The following is a 26743-nucleotide window of genomic DNA, read 5'->3' on the forward strand; positions in this document are numbered from 1 at the left end:
TTTAACCCACATTTTTTGTAGGAGTTATATACAAGGTGGCCTCTATCTTTGTGGCTATACTTTTTGGTTAAATTATACAATTAATATTTTTATAAATTTAGTTTTTTACAATAATTTATGTAAATTAAATATTTACATTTTGTGAATTTATTAATTATAATTCATAACTCTATTATCATTACGTAGCATTTAGTATTTTATAATATAATATAATTATAAAGAAGATAATATTATAGTTTTTTGTATAAAAATAAAGTAATTATTAAAATGTAAAAAAGATAGTATTACATTGTTTGATTTACAAATACTTTGTTGAAAATATAATATTAATTTTTATAATTATCACTATTTATGAAAATACAAGTTCAATATACTTATATTTTTTATTATTAATTTTTATATAATATTATTTTTAAATATATTTTTAATATCATATATTTTATTTTTATTTTTATTTTTATTATAATCTTATATATTTTATTTTCATTTGTTAATATAATTTTTTATATTATATATTTTATTTTATTTTTTAAAAAAATAATATAAATTTTATTAATAGTCACTATGACTACTGCGAATAATAAAAAGATATTCTCAAAATCTATATAAAAAATAAATTATAACATTATAAAATATTTTTAACAAAGTAATAAAGTTGAAGGGTTAAAATGTCTTTAAAAATATTAAAGAGTGTAATGCAATTTGATTGCATTGGTTTTAAATTATAATCACATTACATATTTTGGTTGTAATGTTATTACATTGCAATCTTATATTACAGTAATTTGTTGTAAAACAAATACTGCAATGTAATTTAATTGGGTATATTTTAAAAAATATAGTCTCATTTAAATTTAACTGTTAAATACGCTGACATAATATTAACTATGTATTGATGTGACACAAAATTGATAGGACATAATGTTGACATTTTCAGATGAATTAAAAAAATAATAGAAGCATGCTAATCTTGAATTAAATAAAATTTACAAACAAAGAAAAAAGGAAAATTAACAACCCACCAAAAACATATTAACAAAAGCACCCTTACATGAATCTATTTTCTTTCATGGGAATCACCTTATTTTATTTTAAGTCAAGTGAAGAAAAAATAAAATTAAAACAGAAAAATTTTTGAAAATAATAAAAGAGAAAAAAAAAAGAAATACAAGCAAAAAAGTTTTATTATTGAAAAAACTATTTTATATTCAATTAAGTATTAAAGGTTTTCCTGCAACAATCCAAAAAGTTAGTTTTAGTTTGCATAATAAAACAAAAGCCAGCAATGAAAAATATCTAGAAGAAAACTAAGTGTAATATGTTTATAATTTGTAAAAAACTAACAAGAATCGAGAGGATTTACAAGAGAACTAGTTATGCCCAATCAACCTTGCATCATTTAGAACTCAAAAACATATTAACAACACCTTACCAAATCTCTGTTTCTACTTTGTTGTTTTGTCCACCAAAATCTCTCAACCTATCCAAAACTCTTCAAAATTATGTTAATTGAGAATTAAGATTTAAAACAAGATCAAGAATCATAATCATACATTTCTTAAATTCAACTATTCAATTCTAGAACTAGTTTTTTCTGCCTCTTGGGTTGACAATTTTCTCTCTTTGTTTTTTTTTTAAATTTCATTTAGTTTAGGTTAGTGTGCTTTTTGTTATTATTTTTTTAAATTCATGTGGCCATGTTAGCATTTTGTCATGTCAACATTGATCCCACATTAACATGACCATGTCACATGAACCCATAATCAAATGCCACATCAACCCATAATTAATGCTACATCAGTATACTAAATGGTTAAATTTAACGGTGTTAGAATTAAAGATTGTAATTAACAAATTCACAAAGTATAAGGATTTGGTTTATACAAATTATTGTACATAGATTAAATCTATTCTTTTTGTAAAGTACATGGATTAATTGAATAATTTAACCTACTTTTTAAGGGTAAATTTCACATAAACTACTTGTAATATAATATGTTCTCATAGAACACATTTAGATTTTTTTTTTACATAACATCTTTTGTTATTCTACTATTTCACAAAGGTAACAATATTAAATTTTCATGAAAAAGACAATAAAACCCTTGTTTATAAAAATTTTATTTTTCTCTTTGAAAAATAATATATTTTATATAAATAATTTTAAAATTTTTGTATTATAATAATTTCATCATTTGGGTATTTGGCAACATTCAAGCAAATGGGATTCACTTTGCTCAAGATAATTTCAACAATATATTGGATAAACTCCAATTCATGCCTATATCAAAACAATTCAATTATAAATAAAAAAAATTCAAAATTAAGAAAATTGACTATTAGAAACTATAAATTTATAATAAGACAATCTAAATACAAAGCATCAATTATGACTTTCCAAACAATGGAGAGCTTTACATCCATAGCATTGATCATTCTAGTCATTTTGGATGAAAGAGTGTTGCTATTAATTTTGTAAAAAGTAATGATATCAAAATTCTTAAAGATATATAGTAGTATTACAGTACCCAAATTGATCAAATGTCATGCTACAAAGGGTTATATGGGTCTATAAATAATATTCATATGCCATTAAACAATTTAATTTTAAATATAAGGGTTTTATTGTTTTTTTAATGAAAATTTAACATTGTTATTCGAAAGTAGTAAAACACAAGGCTTTATTTGAAAAAAAAAACACTTAGGTGTTATATGAGAGAAAATGTCATATTATAAGGGATATATGTGGAGTTTACCCCACTTTTAAATATGTTGTTTTTCCAATTCATTTCAAGATCGAGGTCTTAATAGTCAATAATTTGAATTAGTTGGATCACTCGATGCAAATGTAACATGATTATTTGCTTCTTAAAAAAAAAAAAGGTAACATGATTAGGATTTAGGAACAAAGAATTTATAAATCAAAGGATTTTAAATTTATATTCTAAAGGTTTAAACTAATTAAATGTTACATGAAGCTCATAAAGAAATTACGGTAAAAAGGAATCCTCTTTATATCCAAGGGACACCAATAGAAGGTTTGAGGTGCCATAGTTCATTCCTAGCATCCAAAAAGGGCAAGAAAGGGTAAGGAAATTTCATATTTGAATTCAATACTTAGAATGTATGGTCTCTTGTTGTAGCAAGTTAAGTTTGGCTAATTCTACATGTAATCCGAGACCCCTATTAACTTGATCGGAAGCATTTGAGTTTTATTGAATTGTAAAAAAGGGACTTTAAAAGTACAAAAAATATGAGCACCAGTCCCATAAACCAAATTATATTCAATATATTTTTAGATGGTTAGAGTTTTAATAAGGTAAGCATATGCAGATTCAAAGGAGTGTGGTGTGGAGATTTTATTCTATGAATCTGAGACACTTAGTGCTTTCTTTGAGATTGAAAATTAGGCACCAGGGGTAAATAGGCTAATTAGAAGTGAGTTAAATGACGAATAATGCATTAAAGGTGGACAACCTATTGAATGGTAAACTAAACACTTACTTCTTTATTAAACAGATTCGGCTTTTATGATATATATGAGAGATGGTTGCTGAAACTTAGCTAAGGTGGCCAAAAAAAGGAATCTAAATAAAAAGCTATTGGTAGTAAGCTATGTGAGAAAGTTGGTGAGAAAAATCCCACCAAAAAGGTGAGTTGGTAAGCCTATTTTAAAATTATGTTCCTTATAATAGATATCTGTTTATATTAATCTTGGTGAATTGATCCGCAATGTGGAAGTTTGATTGGAAGGATATTATCAAAGCACTTGTGGTTGTGTTAAAGTTTTATAAACTATTTCTATACTATATATTAGTTAATGTTTTCAAAAATTGGGGAACGAGCCCTTCACAATATTTTACCTCAAAATGTGCTATGCAAGTTCTTTGTGGTTGCGATAAAATTGAGAATGAAATGTGTTACTTCTAATTTATTGCATCTTTTATTAAGCATGTTGTTTGAATATTAAACCATGCCTTGAAATGACTTTGTATAAGTAATTGGTTTATTGATGATATTACATATTGATTTCTTGAACATCATAAATGCATTGAAAAATTGATGATTTAACTAAATTGAGACACTTCGATAGTAGGTCTATTTGTCACACTAGATTTCATGTGACCTTTGTGCACAAAGTTGGTTCTAGTTAGAGGTACATTTATGGCGATGCCTATAGGCTTATGGTTACATGGCAAGACCACAAGATTATACTTATACGTGGCAAGGACCATGGGTTATAATTATATTTGCTTAGATTATTGGCCATAGTGATACGTGGAATACCATTGATATTGGGAAGTAATGGGAAGGCCTTCGAAATATTATTTACATGAGAGAGGGCCCATGGGCTTTTTATACCTACTTGAGAGTGATACTCTTTTTAATTGAAGTATTGATTATGGCATGGTAATGGTTTTAAATTTGTTTTCTACATGGCAAGGGATTTTTCATGTGGGTTTAAGGTATGAGCATAAAGTGAGATTTATGCATTGATATTGTTTTATACTTGCCATGGTGAATTAAACAAAAGGTATATGGTTGGGAATTGTGGTTTCACATGCTTTATTTAAAAGTGTTGTAACTTAAAGATATTTGGTTATACATCTACTGAATTTCTAATAAATTTCTTCTTTTTACATGGTTTGGGATTAATTGTATTTTAATGCAATGCTTATGTATTAATTCATATCTTATACTTGTAAGGCTACCCTAACTTGTGTTCATTGGTTAATTTTAGTTATTTATAGTCTAGTTTTTCTTATTCAAATGTTCCACCTTAATGCTTGTTTCCCATCATCGCTTGCTCATTGAGCCAATGATCACTGAGTTCGTAAGATTCACCACACGTATCTTATTTTGCAAATAAGTGATTCGATTATTCCATCTTTTAGTGAGTTTCTCTTCCACTACTACGTAAGTAAAGGCATCTTGTAGTACCTTCGTTAATGTCACTCCATTGCTAAAAGTCTCTGTGGTGATAATGTGTCTTGGATGGTTTATGCCTAATGGTGATCTGGAGGATTATAATATTGGCACTTAATTTTATATATTAATTATGGGACATATGGACATAAATATTTCTAAGTACTTATGTTAAAACTAAAAGTGTGATAAGCAACTTAAGTATGGTTTTTGATTATTTGATTTGAGGCAATTATGATTAAATTAAATAAATTTATGATGCAAGTTAATTAAGGTAAATCCATATGGGTTAAAAAAGAAAACAGTTAAAACCTTACAATTATGATAGGATCAAATCATAGCAAATGGATAATTGGTGATTGGTAAGAAAAGTTAAATTAATGCTGGTTTGGGCTTGGTGGACTTGCTTGTGAGACCTAGGCACTAGTAATGATTGTGGGAAAGGTCGTTATAGCCTATGTCCATAAAATGAAGTAATTCTTCTACTATTGAGAAATTAAAATACAATAAAATCTTTCTCAATGGTTTTACAAACCAACTCATAGACTCTTTGTACATCCTTTCTCACTAGCTTCATAAAAACACTCACCCACATCTACTTTAGCTCACCTAGAGTAAATGATAGGGTTATAAAATGTCTTTTCTAAGGTTTTCAAACTCACTTTTATAATATAAAAGTTCAAAATAGGATTAGGATTTAACATGGAACAAGAAGTTTAATATTGTACAACTATTTAATGCTGTACACAAATTAGAATCCTAGTCAAATAAGATTTTGAGTTTTAGGAAACTCAAAACTCAACAAATCTTCACCTTTAACTTGAATTCAAACTATTTAAACCTTTTTACATTAGTTGCACCCAATTACAAGTATTCAACTCCACCTACTTTTCAACATATTCAACAACTCTCTAAGTACAAGACTTTCCAAACTATTGGTCTTCAAATTTACCTCAATTACACATAACGAATCAAGTATGGTCCAACACTCTAATTCCACAAATGAGTAATGCACATGTGTAGTCATCAAGTCAATGGCAGTAATTGACTTCAAAGAAGGACTTCCACAACTCCTCCAATTCACAAACATTGGTGAGATTTTTTGTTTTGTCATGTTCGTCTACACCCTCATCGATAAATGAAATGTCACTTCGGTAACTACCATCCCTTTGTGGCCTCACCATTTAAATTATACAAACCATCATGTAAATTCCCTTTATCAAGATCATGTTTTCTTGTGTGACTTTTGCTACTCCACCACAAGTTAAAAACCCATGCACATATTATATCGTAGGTAGAAGATTCATACCCTTTGAAGTCTAATAGACTCAATGACATTACATTCTTACACATATTTAAGACTAAGGCCACACCACCTAAAGAAAGCACAACCCTTTTTAACATTTTGATTCTTACAACTCGAAGACCCATGACCTTCATTATTGATGTATCAGCCAAAATCAAATCCTTGACTGCCCTTCTTGAAGCAAATCAAAATAATTTTTTGGGAGCATACGTGAATGGCACAACTAGAATCCATATCCTTTGATTGAAAGCACTAAATTGTTGGATCTAGACTTGCCACCCTTAGATCTTTTGCTAGTTGACTTGCTTTCCGAACCTCATCCACCAATGTCAAGTCAACTGAATCCATTGTCAATTGCATTCATGAGTTAATTTGGTGTGGAGCATAATTCTATATCTTTGTTTCTTGGAAATTTTTAGGCATTGCAATATTTTCTACATCTTTTTTTCTAGCTTTGTAACATATAAAGTATCAAATCTTATCCACTTTTTATCTATCTCAATCGCAATTTCAATTTTTTTTCCATGCAATTGTCTAGTTATGAATTATATATTTACTAAGAAACGAGAATATTAATCTACATTAAAAGTTATTATTCAAATATTAAAAAGTTAAAAAAATCAATTAAACTAATTGAACATTTGTCAATTATATTTGTTATTTGATTGTTTTTTTTATTTTCAAAGGAAGTTTAGGATTTTCTTTTATTTCGATTTTTATAGATCGAATCGACCCACTACCCATCCCTAGTCATGGCCCATAACACTTCTTTCTCTTTTTTTTTTTTCATTTTTTCGATCCTAAAACTACATTAGTTTAGACTTTGTACAATAAAACTTCTATAAATTAATACCCTAAGGAGGATGAAAATTTATTAATTAATTGATATATTATTTAATTTATTAATTAATTGATATATTATTTAATTTATAAATTAATAATTTATTAATTTATACAGTAATTAATAAAAATTAATTTATCAAGATATTTTTTATTTTTTAAAACATTGAATTTAATACATGTATTTTTTTTGTATTATGATTATACGAATATTATCTAATTAACAAATTACGAATTATCATTATTCGTAACGAGTAAATTATTGAGAACATCATGGGAAATTACAAAGAAGATGAAGTTGAAAATGATAGTTCTATATTAAAGCTTGTCTCATGTAAAGATGCACTCAAAGCAACAATCATATTATATAATTTTCTCTTGTAATGCGAGAACATTACATCAAAGCTTTCTCATGCAATAAGAAAAGTTAGAGATGAGGTCCAAGAGAACATCAATTTCAATAAGAAACAAGTAATATTGGAATTATATTTTAGAAAAACTTCTTAATTAGGTCATTTTTACATATATATATATATATAAAATTTTGATGTATAAGGAGATTATTAATTTATATAGCAAATGGAATTTATGAGTTTTTGAAAATGTATTATCTTATAAATTTAACGAATTGTTAATTTATCACGTTAGTTCCAAATCGGGACTAATAAAAAAAATTATATAAATAAAATTATTAATTTATTGAGTATTAATTTATAAAAATTTTACTATATTTAAATAAAAAAACCTTAAAATTTTCAATTATCCTTTCGTTTTTATTTCTCACCAAGCCAACTCTTCTCTTTAACCACTTCTATTGTCAATGATCACAACTACTACCGCCTCCTCTCATCATCGGCATCAACAACGCTCTCTTCCTCTCACCTTTTTCCTTCCCTTTCATTTTTTTTCTTCATTCCTTCCTTTTTTTTCCAACTTCTTGCTTTAAATATCTTGTTCTTCTCAACTACCTTCCTCTCTTTCCCCTTCCCTTTTGTCAGTTGTAATGTTGCTCTTTATTGTTGGCAGTCTTCTTCTCTCCCTTTCTTTCTGTCTTTCTTATTTACTAAGCACCATTGGGCTTTGCTCCTATAAGGTTAACCAATAACAACCTTTCTTTTTTCCCTTCTACTTTCTTTTCCTTTTTTCCTTTCTTGCTTCTTTTTTCTATTGGGAATTGTCCCCACTTGGGGACTAACTTTAATCTATTGTTATTGATTTGAAATTAATAAGTCTTACATTTACTTCTGAAATTAAACTAAAAGGAACATTTTTTTTCTATTGTACTCTCTCATTAGTTACTTTTACAGATGTTACTTTTAAATATATTTATTATTATTATTTAAATACGTGAAATTAATTATAAATTGTGAATTTATATTTTTAAATATAATTAAAGTCTATTAAAAAGTAAGGAAGAAGAATAAGATTTTGAATAATGCGAAGGCTTTTCTTTATGTTTTCTTTTAAATTGAAAATGATAAATATTATCCTTTAAAAAAGCGATGATAAATATTAACTCAACTTTAACATATTGATGTAATTTATTGGGGATCCAACATCACAGTAAACTTAAGCTAGTTTCTTTTTTTTTAAAAAAAAAGTCAATGATTAAATATAATCCAATCAACGTTAAATTGGATTAACTCATACTTCACAAAATTGAACATATTTGAATATGATAATGCTCAAGATCAATTGCCAACTATTTCTTTTAATAAAACTCGTGTAGAATGTTTAAGTTTTGGCATAATATCCAAAAAAACTTCTAAATTATTTAAGAAAATTTATGTAGCCCTTATACTTTTATTGTGTTTAATCAAGTTTTAGTATTTTTATTTTAAACCAAATAAACTCTTGTACTTTTATTTTGATTTAAATAAGTTTTTTTATTTTTATTTTGAATCAAATAAGCTTTTATGACTAATGATTGACTTCAAAATGTCATTTATTATTTTATATCATGTGACATTAACGTCGTATGCTAAGATATTATAATTAATGATGATATGACATATTGACATATTATAATTAATGATGATGTGACATGTTAACTTGACATGATAATATGACAATGTAACATGTTCACCCTCCACATCAATGCCATATCATTGCCATGTGGATATAAAATGATAAGTACCATTTTGACTAATGACAATCAATCAATCATTAGTCATAAGGACTTAATTGATTTAAAATAAAAATATAAGAGCTTGATTGAACATAATAAAAGTATAAATGCTTATTTGAATTTTTTTGAATAGTTTAGGAGCTTATTTAAATATTATGCCTTAGATTTTCTTACATTTTAGTGGCACTTCTTCATTTTATCACTTTATATCATCTATTCATCAAGGCATCATTACATTCCATGCATCCATGCACATATTATATTTTCATCTTATGCATCAATTCGTCTCATGTTTACTTTTTGCTATATTCATTCTAATAATAAAAAACCGAATGATATTATTTTTGAAGAAAAAAAAACAAACCTATTTTTAGAGAAAACATCTAGAAAATATTTACTAAAGTTTCAATTTTCTCTTTTAGTTTATTTTGGTTTGAGTCAATAGGTTGAAAGATATGGAATATCAATTGAAAGAAAGGATAAATGCACTAGAACGTAATCAATAGGTGTTTGGAAATGAACTTTGAGAAATGAAAAGCCAGATTGCCAAATTAATGAATATCGTTGAACATTTCAATGAGACCAACAAAATTCGCCTTTAAGAATCCTTCTTATTTCAAACGGAATCTTGCCTCAAGCAATTGTTGAATGAAAACCAATTGATCCATGATGGGTTTGACAATGTGCTTAGTCGCCCAAACGAGAATCTAATGCTTGGAAAAAGTTATGAAAAGGATGGACGAGTTGAACACACAAATGATTGAATTGAAAAGCCTCATGTCTTTGTCCGTGTCTTCGAGTCTAACACAACTTTCAAATAGTGGTTTGCAACCAAGCACATATCTCCAACTTACCACTATTCGATCAGCTTGTCAATCCATGAACACTAATCTATGTTCAAATTTGTACCATTGTCCAGTCACTTTTTAGCCACCTTTTCAAGAAACTCCTCTAGTTTAGATATTTGCACCCTTGTTAATCACCTTCACACCTCTACTTGCACCTTGTTCATTTTCAATACTCAAGACTCACCAATTGCAAATACTGATCCATTTCTTGAACAAATTAAGAAAAAAAGCAATCTACGTATAAGCTTTACGGGTAAGTAACACAATGAAATGGTCTATCTCAACTATCAAATGGGCTATGGATGTTAATGAGTAGACTATCTATTATTTTTGAAATACCTAAACTCGTATACTATTATTTGATAAGATATTTAAATTTTATAAATACTCGATTAAATTTTTTAATTATTATCTGAACTTGCATCTTGATATTCTAGATATTACTACTATCTACCCATGATCGTTAAATATTTGATTCAAAAAAATTTAAAATAATTTTTTATACTATTAATGAAAATTAAATTAATACATTAAAATTAAATCATAAAAATATGAATTAAAATTTAAAATTATAATTAAAATAATTAATGAATTTTAATATATATTAAATTAATTATAAAAAATTATAAATAAAAAATAATATATAAAACTAAAATTTAATATTAAAAATTATTATTTATAATCGAATCTACTTAGTGAATATTTTGAAATCCCTACACGAATCTTACGTAAATTCGGGACAAATAACAATTTTAATCTTTTTAAATTAATTGAATCTTAATTAATAAACATCGGACTACATCGTTGACACGCCTAAATGGGCCATCCGAATCAGATCCGAAAGGGCAACAAAATCTTACGCCATTATTAGCCCAATAACTGAGCGCCACGTACCCAGCTAACATGAAGGCCCGACGGTCGCTTCGAAAAGCAGGAAAATGGAGTTGAGAAATTGACGTACCTTACAGAAATCTGGATCGCGGTTCTAATCTTGGGATCAGTCAAAACTCGTGGCACTTACGTAATAAGTTAACCAAACAAGGTCGTTTACCTTTGCACCTGCCGATAAATCGAAGTTCAAAGTTGAAACTTACGAAATGAATAATTTTCGCTGAGCCGAGAATCATTGGTACGAGGTAATTTTCGAACCTTCCCCTGTCTCAGGGTTTTATATGTTGGATTGCTTTCAAGCTCTCCCGTTTCAGGTCTTCTGATAATGTAGAAACCCAACTCTTTTATAAACTATTTTCGAGTTTCTGTGTTTATGCTGCTTTTGAAAGACTTGCTTTTGTTGATTCAATCTGGTTCTGGTTCTGGTTCTGGTTCTGGTTTTCGTTTTTTTGATGTTTCTGTCCACTTTTTTACAAGTGCTTTCCTTTTTTTCTTGGACATATTTTCTCGACTCAGGACTCAGGAGTCCGTTTATTTGGGAGAAAGAAGAAGAATTTTGTTGCTCCTTTAAAGTCCTGGTTTGAATTCAACATTCTTTCAAGTGAACTACACCAAGCATCAGATTGCTTTCCGTTAAATGGAATAGGATTCCGCCATTCTGTCTTTCTATTTGACCAAAAGGTCTTTGATTCTATTCTTATAGTGCTTGCGAAACATGGGTTTTGGTTTTCTCGTCTACTGGTTCGAGTTGTATACTTTAGGACCATATTCTTATAATTACTTATAGGACTTTCTTTGATGGAGGCAATGCTAGAAATGTGCTTTAACTTTTTCCTTGTTGCTCGTTCTTGTTTTTTCCCTCTTCCCCCGCAGAAAAAAGGTTACTGTTGATTGATGATTTTGCGGTTGTACCAGAATGAATATCTGATAGTGCTTTTCGCTTCTTGTTGGTGTTTCATTATGGTAGGGGGTTGGTGCATAGACAGGCGTTACTAATAGTGTTCACTGGCTCAGCCAAAAAATAGTGTTCACTGAAAATTGGGAATTGCATTTGTGTCGAAGACAAGGAGATGGGGTCTGAAGGACCAAAGGCTGTAACTATTCATGTAACTGGATTTAAGAAGTTTCAAGGGGTTGCTGAAAATCCAACAGAAACTATAGTTAATAACCTGATGAATGTTGTTCAAAGGAAAAAGTCGTTACCTGCTGGTGTTACTCTAGGGAGTTGCACTGTTCTTGAGACTGCAGGCAATGGTGCTCTTCCCATGCTTTACAAGGTCTTGGAATCAGGCATCTCAGGAATCAACACAAAAAATGAACAAGTTATATGGGTCAGTTTCTATTATGCAGCTTTATGTCTTGCGGATTTATCTGTTTAGAAATGTAAATTTCCAGAAATTCACATTTAAAAGTTAACTAATCCTACCTACTGTCATTGCCATTTTGAGTCGTGTATGGTTGTTTAGTGATATTGGTGGCAACTTATCAATTTAATAAAGTAACCACAGGAGTCTTAGGATGCCTTTCTCTAAGATTATTGTGAAGATGACTTGAACTCACATAAAGCCTATGAATATTTTTTAAAATATGCATAACTTTCTTCCTAATGTGTCCCATGCCAACTTAGCCTCTGAAGGCATATGTTTGGTTGTCTACTCATTGATAGTCCTTTTCATCTTATTTTTCCTTGTTATTCCATTTTATTTTGCTTTCAATGCCCATTGCAGTTAATTAAATTGGTTTGAGGTCATCCAATATTGACTATCCTGTGAACTCAGACTTGGGAAAAATATTTATACAGGATATGTGCAGTACATGCTATTGATAGTGTCAAGTGTCTTCTGGAATGACATTTGTTGATTTAATCGACCTCAATTTTATTGTTTCTTCAGCTTCACTTGGGGGTTAACAGTGGAGCTCAAAAATTTGCCCTTGAAAAGCAGGCTGTAAATGAAGCCACTTTCCGATGTCCAGATGAGCTAGGATGGCAACCTCAGGTGGACATGCATTTTCTTTTAACCTGGCAAATATTCTCTGTTGTTCTATTATTATCTATATTTGTGTTCATTATTTTCTTGAACTTTTAGATGCAAAGTCCTTTTATATTCCTTTCTGTCTTGAAGGCTTTTGTACTTAAATTTCTGTTTGATGTCTCCAGCAACTCCCGGTTGTCGCTGAGGATGGAGGAACTTATCGGAAACGAGAGGTACTTTGTGATCTTTTTCAATTTATTCTTTAGGTTTCTTATGTTTTATACCCCATTACATCAAAGAAACCTATCTCATGGCTACTGTCACCACGTATTACTTACTGAACATCTTTAGTTGAGGATCTTAATGGTGTAGTTTCAATTTTGGCTGAAATATTTAACATTGTTTTACACCTATGAGGAATTAGTAATGCATCCCTACATGCCATATCGTTTGTCGCTTTTCTTTGTCTTGCCTTAGGTATCAGCTGTCTTCCCCCCTTTCTCTTATCTCCGATAAATAGAAACTGTGTTTAACATGGTAAATCTTTTGTTCTTGAAGACGACTTGTTCTATTGAAGCGATCCTCAAGTTTTTAAAGAACATGGGCTATGATGTGAGAATATCCGATGATGCTGGCCGTTTTGTATGCAATTATGTCTACTACCACTCTCTCCGCTTTGCAGAGCAGAAGGGTCACAAATCTCTTTTTGTTCATGTTCCCATCTTCTCGAAAATTAATGAAGAGACACAGATGCAATTTGCAGCTTCCCTTTTGGAGGCCATTGCATCGACCTGCTAATGTTAATAAGTGATTTATATTGTTATTTCAAAATTTTTTGTGACTGTTTGTCCGCTGGTGTGTGCATACCCTTATTTTCAACCCAAATGATGCTTGCTTTCTGTGAGGCAGATGATTGTGCTATATTTATGTAAATAATTCTCTTTTATCTTAAATTTAGTGATATAAAGGATGAGACTTGGGGTTTCCTTTCCTCCCCACCACCCTTTCTCCTTCTTTGCCGTTACTTCACCTTTGTATTCCTTTCATGAATTGTATTTGTTAAAGTGGGTTTTATATAATGAAATGGTTGCATTAAAGATTGGAAAAGTATAATGGGCAAGTTGACGTTTACCACAAGCAAAGAACAAAAACCTCAAGTTTATTTATCAGCCTGGTCTGATAAGGCAAAGGTGCAATCCAACTATTCTATTCGAAGTGAAATGGAGTTTACTTTATCTCTTATATCAACCGACAACCGGCCGAGAAGTTTAACAAACTGTCATGTACCTAAATAATTAGCCGAGGACATGGACGTCCAATAATGTTAATTTGTAAGGATCGTTTAACTTGGGAGAAAATACCAAAGTGATCTTACATTTGAATGATCGTGATCAACCATGATATTCCGTGGTATTAATTGTAAGTGCATGCCACCAAACCCAAGGCAAAAGACCAAGGTGACAACAATACAATTACATTTTCTCCGTCGGATGGCAACTTGATCAAAATGGTAAACGACCAATGCAGGGAGCTAGATTTTTGTCCTTGGTCCGTAGGTGGACAACCATAGCGCCATCCAATTTCAAGTCCTTCACATCCTACAGTGATCCAAGCTATCATCTGGGTGTTTACTACAAAAATGAAACAATTAATGACTTAATTAAATCCGGGCGTTTAAACGATGCCCAAAACCTGTTCAACCAAATGCCCACAAGAGATAGCATTACATATAACTTGTTGATTTCTGGGCACGGTCGATATGGGAATCTAAAGCAAGCTCTGTATCTTTATAAAGAAATGGTTTCGGTAGGAATCAAAGAAAGTGGTCCTACATTTTCTTCTGTGGTTACTGTTTGTGGGAATGGGGGTTTTTATAGAGAAGGAATTCAAGTTCATTGCAGGGTGATTTCCCTTGGGTTTAGATTGAATTTGTATATTGTAAGCTCACTTGTGAATCTTTATCTGCATATGGGACTTGATTGCGTGGCTCTGAAGTTGTTTGATCAATTGCCTGAGCGGAATTTAGCTGTATGGAATTTGATGCTAAATGGATTTTTGGAGCTTGGTAAAATAGAGAAATTATTTGAGTTTTACGGCCAAATGGAGTGGGACGGTGTCAAGCCCGATGGACTTAGTTTTTGTTATTTGTTTCGCGCTTGTTGCAATGAGAGGTTTGTTAATGAAGGAAAGCAGCTGCATTGCCATGTGATTAAGGCTGGATGGGTGGATCTTAATGTTTTTGTTGCCAATGCTTTGGTGGATTTTTATTCTGCCTGCAGGAGTGTTGTTGATGCGAGGAAAGCGTTTTCGATTATTCCAGTTGAGGATGTGATATCATGGAATTCAATTATTTCTGTACACGCTGAGAACAATTTGTTGTGTGACGCACTTGAGTTATTTGGTAGGATGCATTTCTGGGAGAAAAAACCATCTGTTCTTTGCTTTTTGGGGTTCTTGAATTTATCCAGTAGGAAAGGGGATATTCTATTTGGGAGGCAAATTCACTGTTTTGTTACAAAAATTGGCTTTTATTCTGGGAGTGTTCATATTCAGTCGGCTTTAATTGATATGTACGGGAAATGTGGTGACATTGGAAGCTCTGTATCTGTATATGAGAGTGCTTCTGAGAGAACTTTGGAGTGCTGTAACTCATTGGTAACCTCGCTGTTGCACTGTGGTATCACTGAAGATGTGTTTGAGATGTTCGGTTTGATGGTTGATGAAGGAATTGGGATTGATGAGGTTACTCTCTCTACTACGCTGAAAGCATTATCAGCGACCACTTATGCTAGTTTGGGCAGCTGCAAACAGTTGCACTGTTGTGCTATAAAATCTGGTTATGAATCTGATATGGCAGTTTCATGTTCTCTAATCAATGGGTATTCAAGATGTGGTCATTTTGAACTTTCTCGCCAGGTTTTCAAAACACTTCGTTCACCAAATGTCTTCTGCTTTACATCTATAATCAATGGATATGCCCGAAATGGAATGGGAAAAGAAGGTGTCAGCTTGTTGGAAGCAATGATCCAGAAGGGCCTGATACCTGACAAAGTGACATTCTTGTGTGTTTTAAGTGGGTGTGACCATGCAGGTTTGGTTGAAGAAGGAAAGTTAGTGTTTAACTTAATGAAATCTTTTTATGGCATTTGCCCGGAACGGCAGCATTTTTCATGTATGATAGATCTTTTAGGCCGTGCAGGTCTGCTGAGTGAAGCTGAAAAGTTGTTGCAACAGGCACCAGGAGGGGGTGATCCTGTGATGTGGAGTTCATTGCTACGAAGTTGTAGTATCTACAAGAATGAGATAGTGGGAAAAAGAGCAGCAAAAGTCTTGATGGATCTCGGGCATGAGGATTTTGCCAGTTGTTTGCAGGTCTCAAATTTTTATTCTGAAGTAGGGGAATTTGAAGCCGCATTGCAGATTAGAGAGATTGGTATGGCAAGAAAGGTGACGAGGGAGATTGGTCGCAGTTTAATTGAGGTGAAGACTTCCTGTTAACTTTCATTTTTTGTACTGATAAAATTTGACCGTGTGTAGTAATCAAATGGATAACTTTGGGACAATGCTTGCGTGCCTGTTTCAGCTTTAGTTCCATGAAACTGAAAACTGTTTGTGAAGTCTGCATCTTCTGCTTAAATTTTTTTAAGAGCAGTTACTTTAGCTTGAAGCCCTTGGCTTGTAACAGGAAAAGGACCTTTTCCCCCTGATTCGCTAATTCAAAATTCTTTTTAGGTAATTATTGCCCTTTTTGATGCTAGAGATTATCCATGCATGGTTGCATGGTGATGTTTCATTTGCATTTTATAAGATTGAGTTCACTCGGGAAATTCCTTTGCTGATTCATTAATCCACTTTCATGAGAGAGAGAGAGAGAGATTATACAGAATCCATGAGCATTTGACTGGTGAATTTTTGCCAACTGGTTGAAGAGTAAAGCAAAAAACTTAAAAATAAATTTCCCTTGTACTTTAAGTGTGGGCATGTAGAAAATGTAGCACCTTCATCTACTTTTAAGCCAAGCCATATAGCCCACAAAATCATTCATTTCCAAAACTAATCTTCCCATATAAATTAAACCAATGTCTTATTGGATTTATACAACTGAATCAATCTTCCAAACAGAAAAAAAAAAGAACAAATCATGGATAAATTATTCCTGGTTTCCTTCCTTGGTTTGCTGATAGCAGCATGTGGAGTAGCAGGAAACATGCTAGATGACAACTTTAACATACTTGGAGAGGCTGAAGACCTGGGCATAGCAGAAGATGATGTGGAACTTTTTGAGATCCCATCTTGGACAAGTGAACGTGGTGGCAAGGTTCTTGTGAATGTGGATAGCTTTGGTGCAGTTGGAGATGGAGTTTCTGATGATACCCAGGTATATGCTTGAGTTCATTTTTTCATTTTTATTTTGTTGGACTCCCTTGCAAATTATATTCTTTGGTTTTTTTCAATACTCATTGAAATGACATCCTCTACCAATTAAGATTCTGCGTGGCCGTAATTGGCAGTCTCTATTTCCATGGAGGTTATGACACATGACCACTCTCAAGGATTAAGAAATTATATTGCTGTGAAGATTTTTTTTTAACTAACTTTAGCATTTGATATGTTCTGGAAAATTTTAAACTTTTAGTGTATTACTGTTTGACCAAATATGTTTTTGTTGTCATCAAAATATAAGCGAATTTCTCATTTGATAAATTGGCATTTTGTCTTTCTGCAATATCATCATCATCAGGCTTTTAGAAAAGCATGGGAAACTGCATGCTCTACTCCAAAATCAGTTTTCTTGGTTCCTCCTGGACGCAGTTATTTAGTTAATGCTACGAAGTTTAAGGGGCCATGTGCAGATAAGTTAGTTGTTCAGGTAATGTCAATGTACGTCAAATTGAACATATATGGAAATAATGTCTTGAGCATCTATGTTATAGATTGAATCGTTACACATGTAATTCAATGTTGATATTAATTTTAATTTTAATTGCAGTTGTTTTTTTTGTTTTCTATTTGCTATTATATCAAAATCATTATTGTTGTTATACAGATCGATGGAACAATAGTAGCACCAGATGAACCTAAGAACTGGGACCCAGATCTTGCACGACTCTGGCTTGATTTTTCTAAGCTGCATGGAGTGGCGTTCCAAGGAAATGGAGTTATTGATGGCTCTGGCAGCAAATGGTGGGCATCTTCTTGCAAAAAGAACAAATCAAATGTAATTCCTTATGATTCTCTTTGCAAATTCTTTCATACTCAAGTTAAAAGTCAAACAAATGGAATGTAACACATATTTCTTTTTCTGTTTGCTTTTATTTTGACAGCCTTGCAGAGGGGCACCAACAGTAAGGATCTTTCTCCACAATTATACTAGTCATGCTTCCATTAAGCAGCATCATGCCAAAGTTGTGCATGTGAACTACCAAATGTTTCTCAAATTAGATTTAACATATGAGTTTGTTGCAGGCACTGACTATAGATTCAAGCTCATCTATTAAGGTAAAAGGCCTTACCATTCAGAACAGCCAACAGATGAATTTTGTCATTTCCAAGTCTGAATCTGTTCGAGTATATGAAGTACGAGTCTCGTCCCCAGGAGACAGTCCAAACACTGATGGGATCCACATAACTGGATCAACTAATGTTGTTCTTCAAGACTGCAAAATAGGAACAGGTTCTTAAACCTTGTCTTTTGTCTTTCCCTGCATCTGTTTTTCAGTGAAAAAAGATAAGTACATCGTACGCTAAGCTGAAAGAATGCCTTACAGAAATGATACTACAAACAATTACATAAGTGCATATTGAATGTAGGGAAGCATACTGACTGGCTAAGTTTTTTATGGTAATTGTGCATATGAAATTCAGGGGATGATTGCATCTCAATTGTCAATGCTTCATCTGCTATCAAGATGAAGAGAATATATTGTGGACCAGGACATGGAGTCAGGTGTGTTCCAAAACTTTCAGTTAGATTCTACAAACCAATTCAACAGATTGTTTCCTGCTCCACTCGAGAGACATTTGGTGCTTTGTTGATCATTCCATCCCCTTCAGTGTAAATTGATTGTTATATGTTTCATTTTTGTTTTTTTCTCTTTTATGGGAAATTTGCCTACTTAGCATTGGAAGCCTTGGGAAGGATAACTCCATGGGCATTGTTACGAAGGTGGTCTTGGATACAGCATTTCTAAGGGAGACTAGCAATGGGGTCAGGATTAAAACTTGGCAGGTATTGTGGTGACATATCTTTTAAGCCTAGCACTATTTATCAATAAGAATACCCAATATTAGGAAAATAGAAAGTAGAAGACCATATGGGGCTTCAGTTGTTAACGTACCTGAAAAAACAAGAATATAGCACACATACCAATTCATCTCTTTGAGAATGACATGTATCTCCTTGTGATTCTTAAATAAAGGGTGGTTCCGGTTATGTTCGTGGGGTGCGTTTCGAAAATGTGAGGATGGAAGATGTTGCCAACCCCATCATTATTGATCAATTCTACTGTGATTCGCCAACAACCTGCCAAAACCAGGTGCATTCCAAGTTCTTTTCTGTCATGTCTTGTGATCAGATTGGAGACTTGATTCTTGCATGAGCCTTCCACCCAATGAGAACACTGATCACATGAATTCTTGTTCTTCTCTTTTATTTGTTAGACATCAGCAGTGCAAATAAGCCAGATCATGTACCGAAACATTAGTGGGACAACAAAAAGCGAGGAAGCAATGAAGTTTGCCTGCAGTGATACTGTTCCCTGCAGCAATATAGTGCTGAACAATGTAAACTTAGAGAAGAAGGATGGCACAGTGGAGACCTACTGCAACTCTGCCCAAGGCTTTGGCTATGGTGTCGTGCATCCTTCAGCCGACTGCCTAAGTTCCCATGACAAGGGCTCTATTCTTATTGATCAGAACGAAAATGCGGAGCTTGCTGAACCCACCAGAGATCATATTGTTCACACAGAACTCTAAGCTCCCTCTAGGCATATAAGTAACAATGCCATAGTAGTACTACACCAAGAGTAACTTAACTAGAGCAGCAGAGGTCCGAGGAGGTTTGAGGCATGAGTTAAATTTTATGGGAAGTTGCGGATGTCATTGATGTTTTATGCACAAACTGCATTGAAACTTATCCAGACTATTTCAAGGATATATAAAATGCGGTTAATATACCTATTAAAATTAAACAAGAAAAAACAATTTAATGAGAATGTTTACTAAAATTGTAAATTCTTTTACATATTGATATGAAATTGTATCAATACTAGGAGTGATATTCGAAATTAACTAAACCCAAGGCAAGTATTAACAATCTTACCCGAATTCGTCTCAAACTCTAATATAGGATATTTGAATTATATGTTATTGCATTGAGCATCCGCGAACTTGTTCCGTTAGCATTCCTAAATAGTACCCTTATTTTCAATAGTGTCCATATTGTAACTTGTAAGTAAACACAAGGTACAAAATCCCTACAGAAGGAAAGTCCAAAAATGATCCATATCAAGATCAAACACTGACTCTGCTTCTTGTCCAGAATTAGCCTGGCCACCACCTTATCCTTAAAAATACTTCACCTTATTTTACGTGCAGACTTTTGAACATTTTCGGCTGTTGCTAACATCATTTTCAGGTTTCCCTCACAAGTAAGGGCGTATAATAAATGTTAAGAGCCATACGACCATATGTTTGTTATGCCTGTATGGAGGTGAGGAAAATACACCAGCGAATGCTGTGGCTATGAAGAGATCGATTTGAGTGCTTTGAATGAAGCAAGGACAATCAGGGACCACTGAGATACAGCTTCACTGTTCATATATAAACATTAACTGAGAATCACCAAAACAGTGAAGAAAAAAAAAATTAAAAGTTGGTTGGCTTGAAGAACCACCAAATTTTTATGGTAAAAAAATGGAGCTTCAGCTTCCCTGTCTATGGCAAAGTGACAAGTGCGTGACATCCCGTGTAATAAATCAAAGGTGTTCCATGACCTGCTCAATGGGCACCAAAAGAAAGGAACAAATTTTAACATTGATTCTGATTTTTGAATAATGTTTGTTGGATGGACAACTGTGTTCATGCGTACCTACGCTTAAAAGACAAGAAAAACAGATAATAATCATATGAACTTGTTTCTGAAGCTGTACCACTTTTATCTCGAACAAAACCAATAGTCCCCAAATTGGTTATTTACCCATCAACTGGTCCAATATCTTTGGCATTTAGACGCCAACCGGAACAGACAAACAGTGAGAGAGACAAAAACCAAAAACACGTGCCCCATGTTAGGAAGAGGGATGTCTGTTCCCGGAGGCCGGCAAAGATTTCTCCAACCTTCCCTTTTTTTTTCGTTGGTTTTCGGGGTAAACATCTGAACTTGTCTAATGAAATTAGGGTACGAATTCATCTGGAGTGCAAGAAAAATGGTTAGATTTCTATCTCAGAGATTATTACATGGTGTCTGCAACTGAGCAAAGCCAATTAAAGTACACCACTGGCTAGTCACGAGAGACTGCTAACGAACACAAGTTGTGGTGTGCCTCCATACTTTCTTTTTCTTTTCACCCTCAGTCAGCCCGCCAGCCAGCCGGCCAGGGTTGATGAATTTGCATTTAAGGTCACGCATGGAAGTTGGATGACTTATTTTAAAGTCACAATTTGAACCCACGCTCATTCATGTGCATTTTTGTTATACAAAATATATCTTGGTGCATTTTTCCTTTTTTAATTATTCCTTGGAGGTATAGTTTTGATTTTGGAGAGGAATTGGATTCTCAATTTTCAAGTAAAGAAATATAAAGTGTATGGATAATTTAAAATGGGGTGAAATGGACATGAGTACTTTACATAAATGTGGGAGTGCATTCAGCTGCTTCTACTACCAAGCTTGAATGTTTAAACATTGTAACCATCGGGTAGGTTATCTCATATACCAATATTGACCATGAAAATTATCGGTGGATATTCGTACAAAATGTAAATGAAAGCAAAGCAAAAAGAGGGAGGGAGGGGGGGTTCCCGAATCTCGACAAGAGAGAACATTCCAACTTTGCAAAATCAAATTTACATGTGTATGCACAGTGTGAGGACGAGATGGCAGAATTTGTGGCCTTATGGGTGCTGTCAGTTGGGTGATATGGTTGTAGATGAGGTTGATCAGGATTCATGGCTTGGTCCCCCATGTGGGATCTGCTGCTTTACTCATTGCTTGCGTTACAAGCCCAAGTCACAGGAATATCGATCGAAGAAGAAGAAGAAGAAGCAGAAGAAGAACAGAGAAAAGTGACCGAGGTGTGACTTTGTCAATCAAAAAAAGAATGAAAGCAATGAAAGGAAAGGCAGATGTAAGAGCTTTTTAGGGGCTCAATTTAAGATCCGTGACATTTGGTAGGATGGCTTGCTTTTTCGTAGGCCATGAATTAAGAGTTCTGTAATACAAACAAAGTAATGAAGACAAAAATAGTTTTTGTCTTTCTAAATCTAAGAATCAGAGAAGAGATCTGATCTTGCACTTCAGCAAAGTAGAGGGGTCTGTGTTCCCCAACTGAAATTTCACATGTCCAACATTATCACTTCTCCACATCTATAACATTATTTGCATTAAGCATGTACCCACAACACAACAACGAGAAACTCACTTAACCCACAAAAACAAAAGAAAGAAAGAAAATCTAATCTCTAGCTAGCTTATGATCATGATTGCACTGTTGTTTGTGTACTTGATGAATTTGAAAATATTAGGAATCTTATATGTAGCTTCAAAATTCTAGAACGATCCGTGAACTCTTATTTAATTATATATCTTCGACCTCTTTTTCTTTGTTTTTGGGTGGAATCATGGTTGCTATCTTGATTAAGAATCAGTTACATTTTGCACAGTTCCCCACTTGAAAGAAATTGAATGGTAAGGAGATGATGTTCTAGTGCCTTTTTCTTTTGTTTAACCTTTAATCTATGGTGGGTCATGGTTTTCTTTTTCTTTCTTCTGGTTGGGAGGGGGAGGAACAAAAAATAACTTTCTAAAAGAGTGTGTGTCAGAGGAGGATTCCGAATTTAGACACAACTCAACCCCATTAAGTCCCTATAGCCAGTGGGGGATCCCTTAACATGATGTTTCTCAATTACTCCATATAGGTCATTTTATAATTACCTATTCTTAACGAACTTAGAATATATATTCTCACCTACATAAAATATTGAACATAAACTTTAAGAGAATCCAAAACTTTGTTCTAAACTTTTGCTTAATTTCTATCCAATTTTGTGGTCAATTACTTGCAAATTTGAGGTTTTCCAAGCTTTTCAATATCTATTTGAAGTGAAATTATGTTACTATTCTTCAAATTTTGGTTCATGATGTGCTTCATTTAGGTTTCTTTTGGTTAATGCTATTGAGGATCCAATTGGTAATTTAATTAACAGTTGCTTGACGGCAACAAAAGTTAACCTTGGAATATATAATTCAGAACTGAGCACTTACTTACCGTACGCAGTTGCTCTTTCTGAGGTGCTATTGTTTAATCACTCGTGCTGTAGTTATAATTTGTTGCTTTATTCTCAAGCCATAAATAGAAACATTATTGGTATATGTCGTAGTAATAATGGATTATAAAGACAAGGAATATGACAAGTATCCAGCTTGCTCTATGAAAATTTAAATATTTGGTTAAAATGGGGATCAATATTTCTAACCGCAACATAATCAGATTAAGTAGGTAGAAAATGCATGAAACCTTTATGCAACCATACCTTAACCACTAAATCTCAAATTGATATTGCCTTTTCCCATGCTGTTAGGTTGCTGGAAAATTAAAAGAAAAATAATAAATTGAAGCGAAAGGCATGAATTTCCATGCCACATTTGGTAACAAAATTATTGACCCGATATTAATAATGGAGCTATCGGGCATGAAGATGATGTAACCCAAATATATATATATATATATATGTCTACCCAAGGAGTTCACGAGAGGAACATAGTTCACGAGCATACATGCGTGCACAAAACGACGGCTACGAAGGTCGTACTCTTCTTGTTTCCAAAACTCTGTGTCCTAGTCATTTTGTGGCCGTCTCAAAGCAACAAAAATTGACCTTGCAAACTCTCAAGCCATTTGGAATACAAATAATTACTGTAATTAATCACCAGTTTGTTTTGTTTATATGCGGCTATAGCTAGCTTTCGTGTCCTCAGGTACGGGAGGTATGCGCCATATTTATTTAATTCTAGCATAAATAAAGGCACTTTTATAAAACACTAACCCTTATTTTATCATCTCCTTAATTTGCCAATGAAGTCACTGGACTTTTCTCCTTGGCACTATTCTGGTTGTTCTTTTTAGGGTGGGATTAATTAAAATAGTGTATAAAATAAAGATGGGGATGAAGACAAAGTACATGTATGGCCGGAAATGTAAAAATTTTGACTATAACGGTTTTTCATTAGGACAAATGAAGGAGTACGATACATATATAGATTAATTAGCTGGCATATTCTCAAGCTTTAATTGTAGTCTTCCAATTCCGATATACACGTGAGGCTTTATTATTATATTTTTTTAATTTTTAAAATTATGAATTGTCAAAATAATGTTAAATAAATTTCAAGACATTTATTACAAATTGAGTTTAATTAAATTGGATGTCCACTCAGTTGCTCAAAAGAAAGCAAAGAGCAGTGTCAATTCAATGTCATTAATTAAGGTTTTCGCTGTTGATGGAGGAATTAATTAAATACCTTAAGCTATACTAGTTCAAGAAAAGGGTTCACCTGCATCGATGCACCCGAAAGAGAGAGATTTTGTGGAAGGGGACGAGACCAAAGGAAGAGGTCAAAGGGCTCAAGAAAGACATTATTGGGTGATGAAAATGAGATGTGGTTACAAACATTCACACCTTTTCTTCTTTCTTTTTTTTTTCTGTGACAAGGACGGCCATGAATAACGTCCCTGTGTATATATATATTGTTAGCTATCTTGCTTGCTAAAGAAAAAGGAAACTGACAAAAGCATGCAGAGCAGTAATCAAACCAAATCTACCCATTTCGGTTTCTTTGATTATTTTTCATACTCTGATTAATTTTTAAAAGAAATCTCTTGTTCATATAATTAAATAGTCATAACACCATTCAACTCTCTTTTCGTTGATATTATAAAATTTTCGATACTGTCACGTAAAATTCATGTGTTAATTAAGTCCAATATCCAATGCATTTTGATTTTGTCAATAAAAGATCACGGTAACTCCTTAATTTGTCCTCAAGAGAAGTTTATGTTTCCCAATTTACGGCTAGAAAAAAGAAAGCATACGTAAAAAGGCAAGCAATGGTTAACACAAGGTAAAAATGTGCGACAAATCTTTCATGACTTTGTTGCAACACGATCTTCCCTGCCCTTCTTTTCTTTGTAATTATATTCCATATCTTTCACTTTCATATAATTAAACATATGACTTGTGTAAATGTTTTTCAATTATTCTTTGAAGCAGTAGGTAGGCAGGACAATTGTACTATTTCTATTAACATGATAAGAATAAGAGCAAAGCAAAACTATGGGCGCATGGGGGTTTCTTTCAAAAGTTCCTGTCAAGTTTTACCTGCAGCTTGGAGCTGTATGCAGAATTGCAGGGTAAATTTCTGTTTTCAATTGAAAAAACAAAACTCATCAGACCAGACCATCAGTTCCTTTTGGGAGACAGTTAGTTTCAGTTGCGAGAGTAAGTTTTTTTTTTCCTACCACTATTTCTCTGTGCCATGGTGGGGTCTTTGGAAAAAAAAATTGAAGAATTTCTGTTTAAAGGAAAAGGCAAGAGAAAATGCTATCAGAAAATGAAAGAGAGGAGAGCAAAAAAAAAAAAAAAAGGGAAAGAAAGATGAAAGCCTTTGAGTTTTGTAGCCGCAGTTGTGGGTTTAAGAAGACAAAGCAAAAAACTCTAGCCCGTGAACGTTGCATGTGACGAAGGAGAGCTGTTATAATCAGTGCCCTTTGGACAACATATAGACCCACTCACGTGTCCCTTTTTGGCCTTTTTTTTTTATTACATCAAATTCTCTATCCACATTAAATAATTAAACGCATTCAAGGAAAGATAATGGATGGCAGCCGCGGCATAGCAAAGCCAGCCACCATTTTGCAAATACAGCTGATAGAAAGAGAGAGTGGTCGTCCAAGCTTGTTTCTGTTAGTAGTCACATAATATCTTTGCTTTGAACACTAGATTCTAAGCTTAAATCTTTCTCTAAGAAATGCTCATTTTAATTATAAAGAGAGATTAAAAGGGTTCGCCTCGCATATTTATTTACTCGTGTGTACGCTTTGTTGAGATGTCTTGCAATTTATTAAGTACATGAAGAACAATAATGCAACCACATTGTTTTTCGTTCTTTGTTTTCCTGATCCTCGTGACCTGTTCTGGTTTTTTTCTGTTAATTCGATATTCTGAGTTGTAGAGAGAGTGTCTAGAATTAAACAGTTGGACGGATGAAGAAAATTCTTTAATGGCGAGGAGGAAAGCTAGGTGCATTTTTTGGGTGAGGATAATTGATGAGGAAGGGTTTGCACAAGGAAATTGGATGAGTCACATGCAACAACAGTGTTACATGTGGCATGAAATTGGGCACTGTAAGTGCCTCTTGTTTCAGCGAAATAAATCCCAACCAATATTCACACAAAGGGGAATATGATAATTAATACTAATACACAAAAGAGAGAAGGGAAGGACTGGAGGAATGAAAGTTAAATACCCGGTTTTGTCAAATCTTTTTTATTTTTATTTTATTTGCTTTTATGTCTGAATAGTGTCATTGCTTTGGAGTCCTCTCCCTATTTAA

At 32.8% G+C, this 26743-nt stretch overlaps 3 protein-coding genes across 11 annotated transcripts; all 3 read left to right on the plus strand.

Moving 5' to 3' along the window:
* Nucleotides 1–11029: 11029 nt before the first annotated feature.
* LOC110423181 (Peptidase C15, pyroglutamyl peptidase I-like protein) lies at nt 11030–13910 on the plus strand. 4 transcript variants are annotated; one of them, XM_021437336.2, is made up of 6 exons: nt 11034–11184; nt 11456–11620; nt 11813–12270; nt 12832–12936; nt 13098–13145; nt 13471–13910. In XM_021437336.2, exons 3-6 carry the CDS (start codon nt 12010–12012, stop codon nt 13708–13710), a joined length of 654 nt encoding a protein of 217 aa, XP_021293011.1. In that variant the 5' UTR covers nt 11034–11184; nt 11456–11620; nt 11813–12009; the 3' UTR covers nt 13711–13910. The 4 variants fall into 4 exon arrangements, with proteins under 4 accessions (XP_021293010.1, XP_021293012.1, XP_021293011.1 ...); XM_021437338.2 differs by having other exon boundaries at nt 11907–12270; XM_021437335.2 differs by lacking the exon at nt 11456–11620 and having other exon boundaries at nt 11030–11184.
* Nucleotides 13911–14279: 369 nt separating this feature from the next.
* On the plus strand, nt 14280–17249 carry LOC149526755 (PPR superfamily protein). Of its 4 annotated transcripts, none has more exons than XM_021437788.2 (2): nt 14280–16392; nt 17115–17249. In XM_021437788.2, the coding sequence occupies exons 1-2, from the start codon at nt 14434–14436 to the stop codon at nt 17124–17126; spliced, it is 1971 nt and encodes a 656-aa protein (XP_021293463.1). In that variant the 5' UTR covers nt 14280–14433; the 3' UTR covers nt 17127–17249. The 4 variants fall into 4 exon arrangements, with proteins under 4 accessions (XP_021293463.1, XP_021293461.1, XP_021293464.1 ...); XM_021437786.2 differs by having other exon boundaries at nt 17100–17238; XM_021437789.1 differs by lacking the exon at nt 17115–17249 and having other exon boundaries at nt 14280–16003; nt 16103–16529.
* LOC110423560 (Pectin lyase-like superfamily protein) lies at nt 16254–20207 on the plus strand. 3 transcript variants are annotated; one of them, XM_021437794.2, is made up of 10 exons: nt 16254–16392; nt 17115–17290; nt 17654–17782; nt 17960–18130; nt 18237–18257; nt 18379–18586; nt 18778–18859; nt 19033–19141; nt 19332–19448; nt 19573–20207. In XM_021437794.2, the coding sequence occupies exons 2-10, from the start codon at nt 17120–17122 to the stop codon at nt 19885–19887; spliced, it is 1323 nt and encodes a 440-aa protein (XP_021293469.1). In that variant the 5' UTR covers nt 16254–16392; nt 17115–17119; the 3' UTR covers nt 19888–20207. The 3 variants fall into 3 exon arrangements, with proteins under 3 accessions (XP_021293469.1, XP_021293467.1, XP_021293470.1); XM_021437792.2 differs by lacking the exon at nt 16254–16392 and having other exon boundaries at nt 16670–17290; XM_021437795.2 differs by lacking the exons at nt 16254–16392; nt 17654–17782 and having other exon boundaries at nt 16670–17290.
* Nucleotides 20208–26743: the final 6536 nt, after the last annotated feature.

This window comes from Theobroma umbraticum, unplaced genomic scaffold, assembly GCF_002168275.2.
Source record: "Theobroma umbraticum cultivar Fairchild unplaced genomic scaffold, ASM216827v3 scaffold_20.0, whole genome shotgun sequence".
Classification (NCBI taxonomy): Eukaryota; Viridiplantae; Streptophyta; class Magnoliopsida; order Malvales; family Malvaceae; genus Theobroma; species Theobroma umbraticum.

Coding starts and splice junctions, on each gene's coding strand:
- LOC149526755 (XM_021437788.2), top strand. CDS start 14,434: ATGCAGGGAGCTAGATTTTTGTCCTTGGTCCGTAGGTGGACAACCATA.
- LOC110423560 (XM_021437792.2), top strand. CDS start 17,054: ATGGATAAATTATTCCTGGTTTCCTTCCTTGGTTTGCTGATAGCAGCA. Junction 18,258..18,378: donor CTTGCAGAGGGGCACCAACA/GTAAGGATCTTT, acceptor AGTTTGTTGCAG/GCACTGACTATAGATTCAAG. Junction 19,142..19,331: donor TCAGGATTAAAACTTGGCAG/GTATTGTGGTGA, acceptor TCTTAAATAAAG/GGTGGTTCCGGTTATGTTCG.
- LOC110423181 (XM_021437335.2), top strand. CDS start 12,010: ATGGGGTCTGAAGGACCAAAGGCTGTAACTATTCATGTAACTGGATTT. Junction 12,271..12,831: donor AAAATGAACAAGTTATATGG/GTCAGTTTCTAT, acceptor TTGTTTCTTCAG/CTTCACTTGGGGGTTAACAG. Junction 13,146..13,470: donor GAACTTATCGGAAACGAGAG/GTACTTTGTGAT, acceptor TTGTTCTTGAAG/ACGACTTGTTCTATTGAAGC.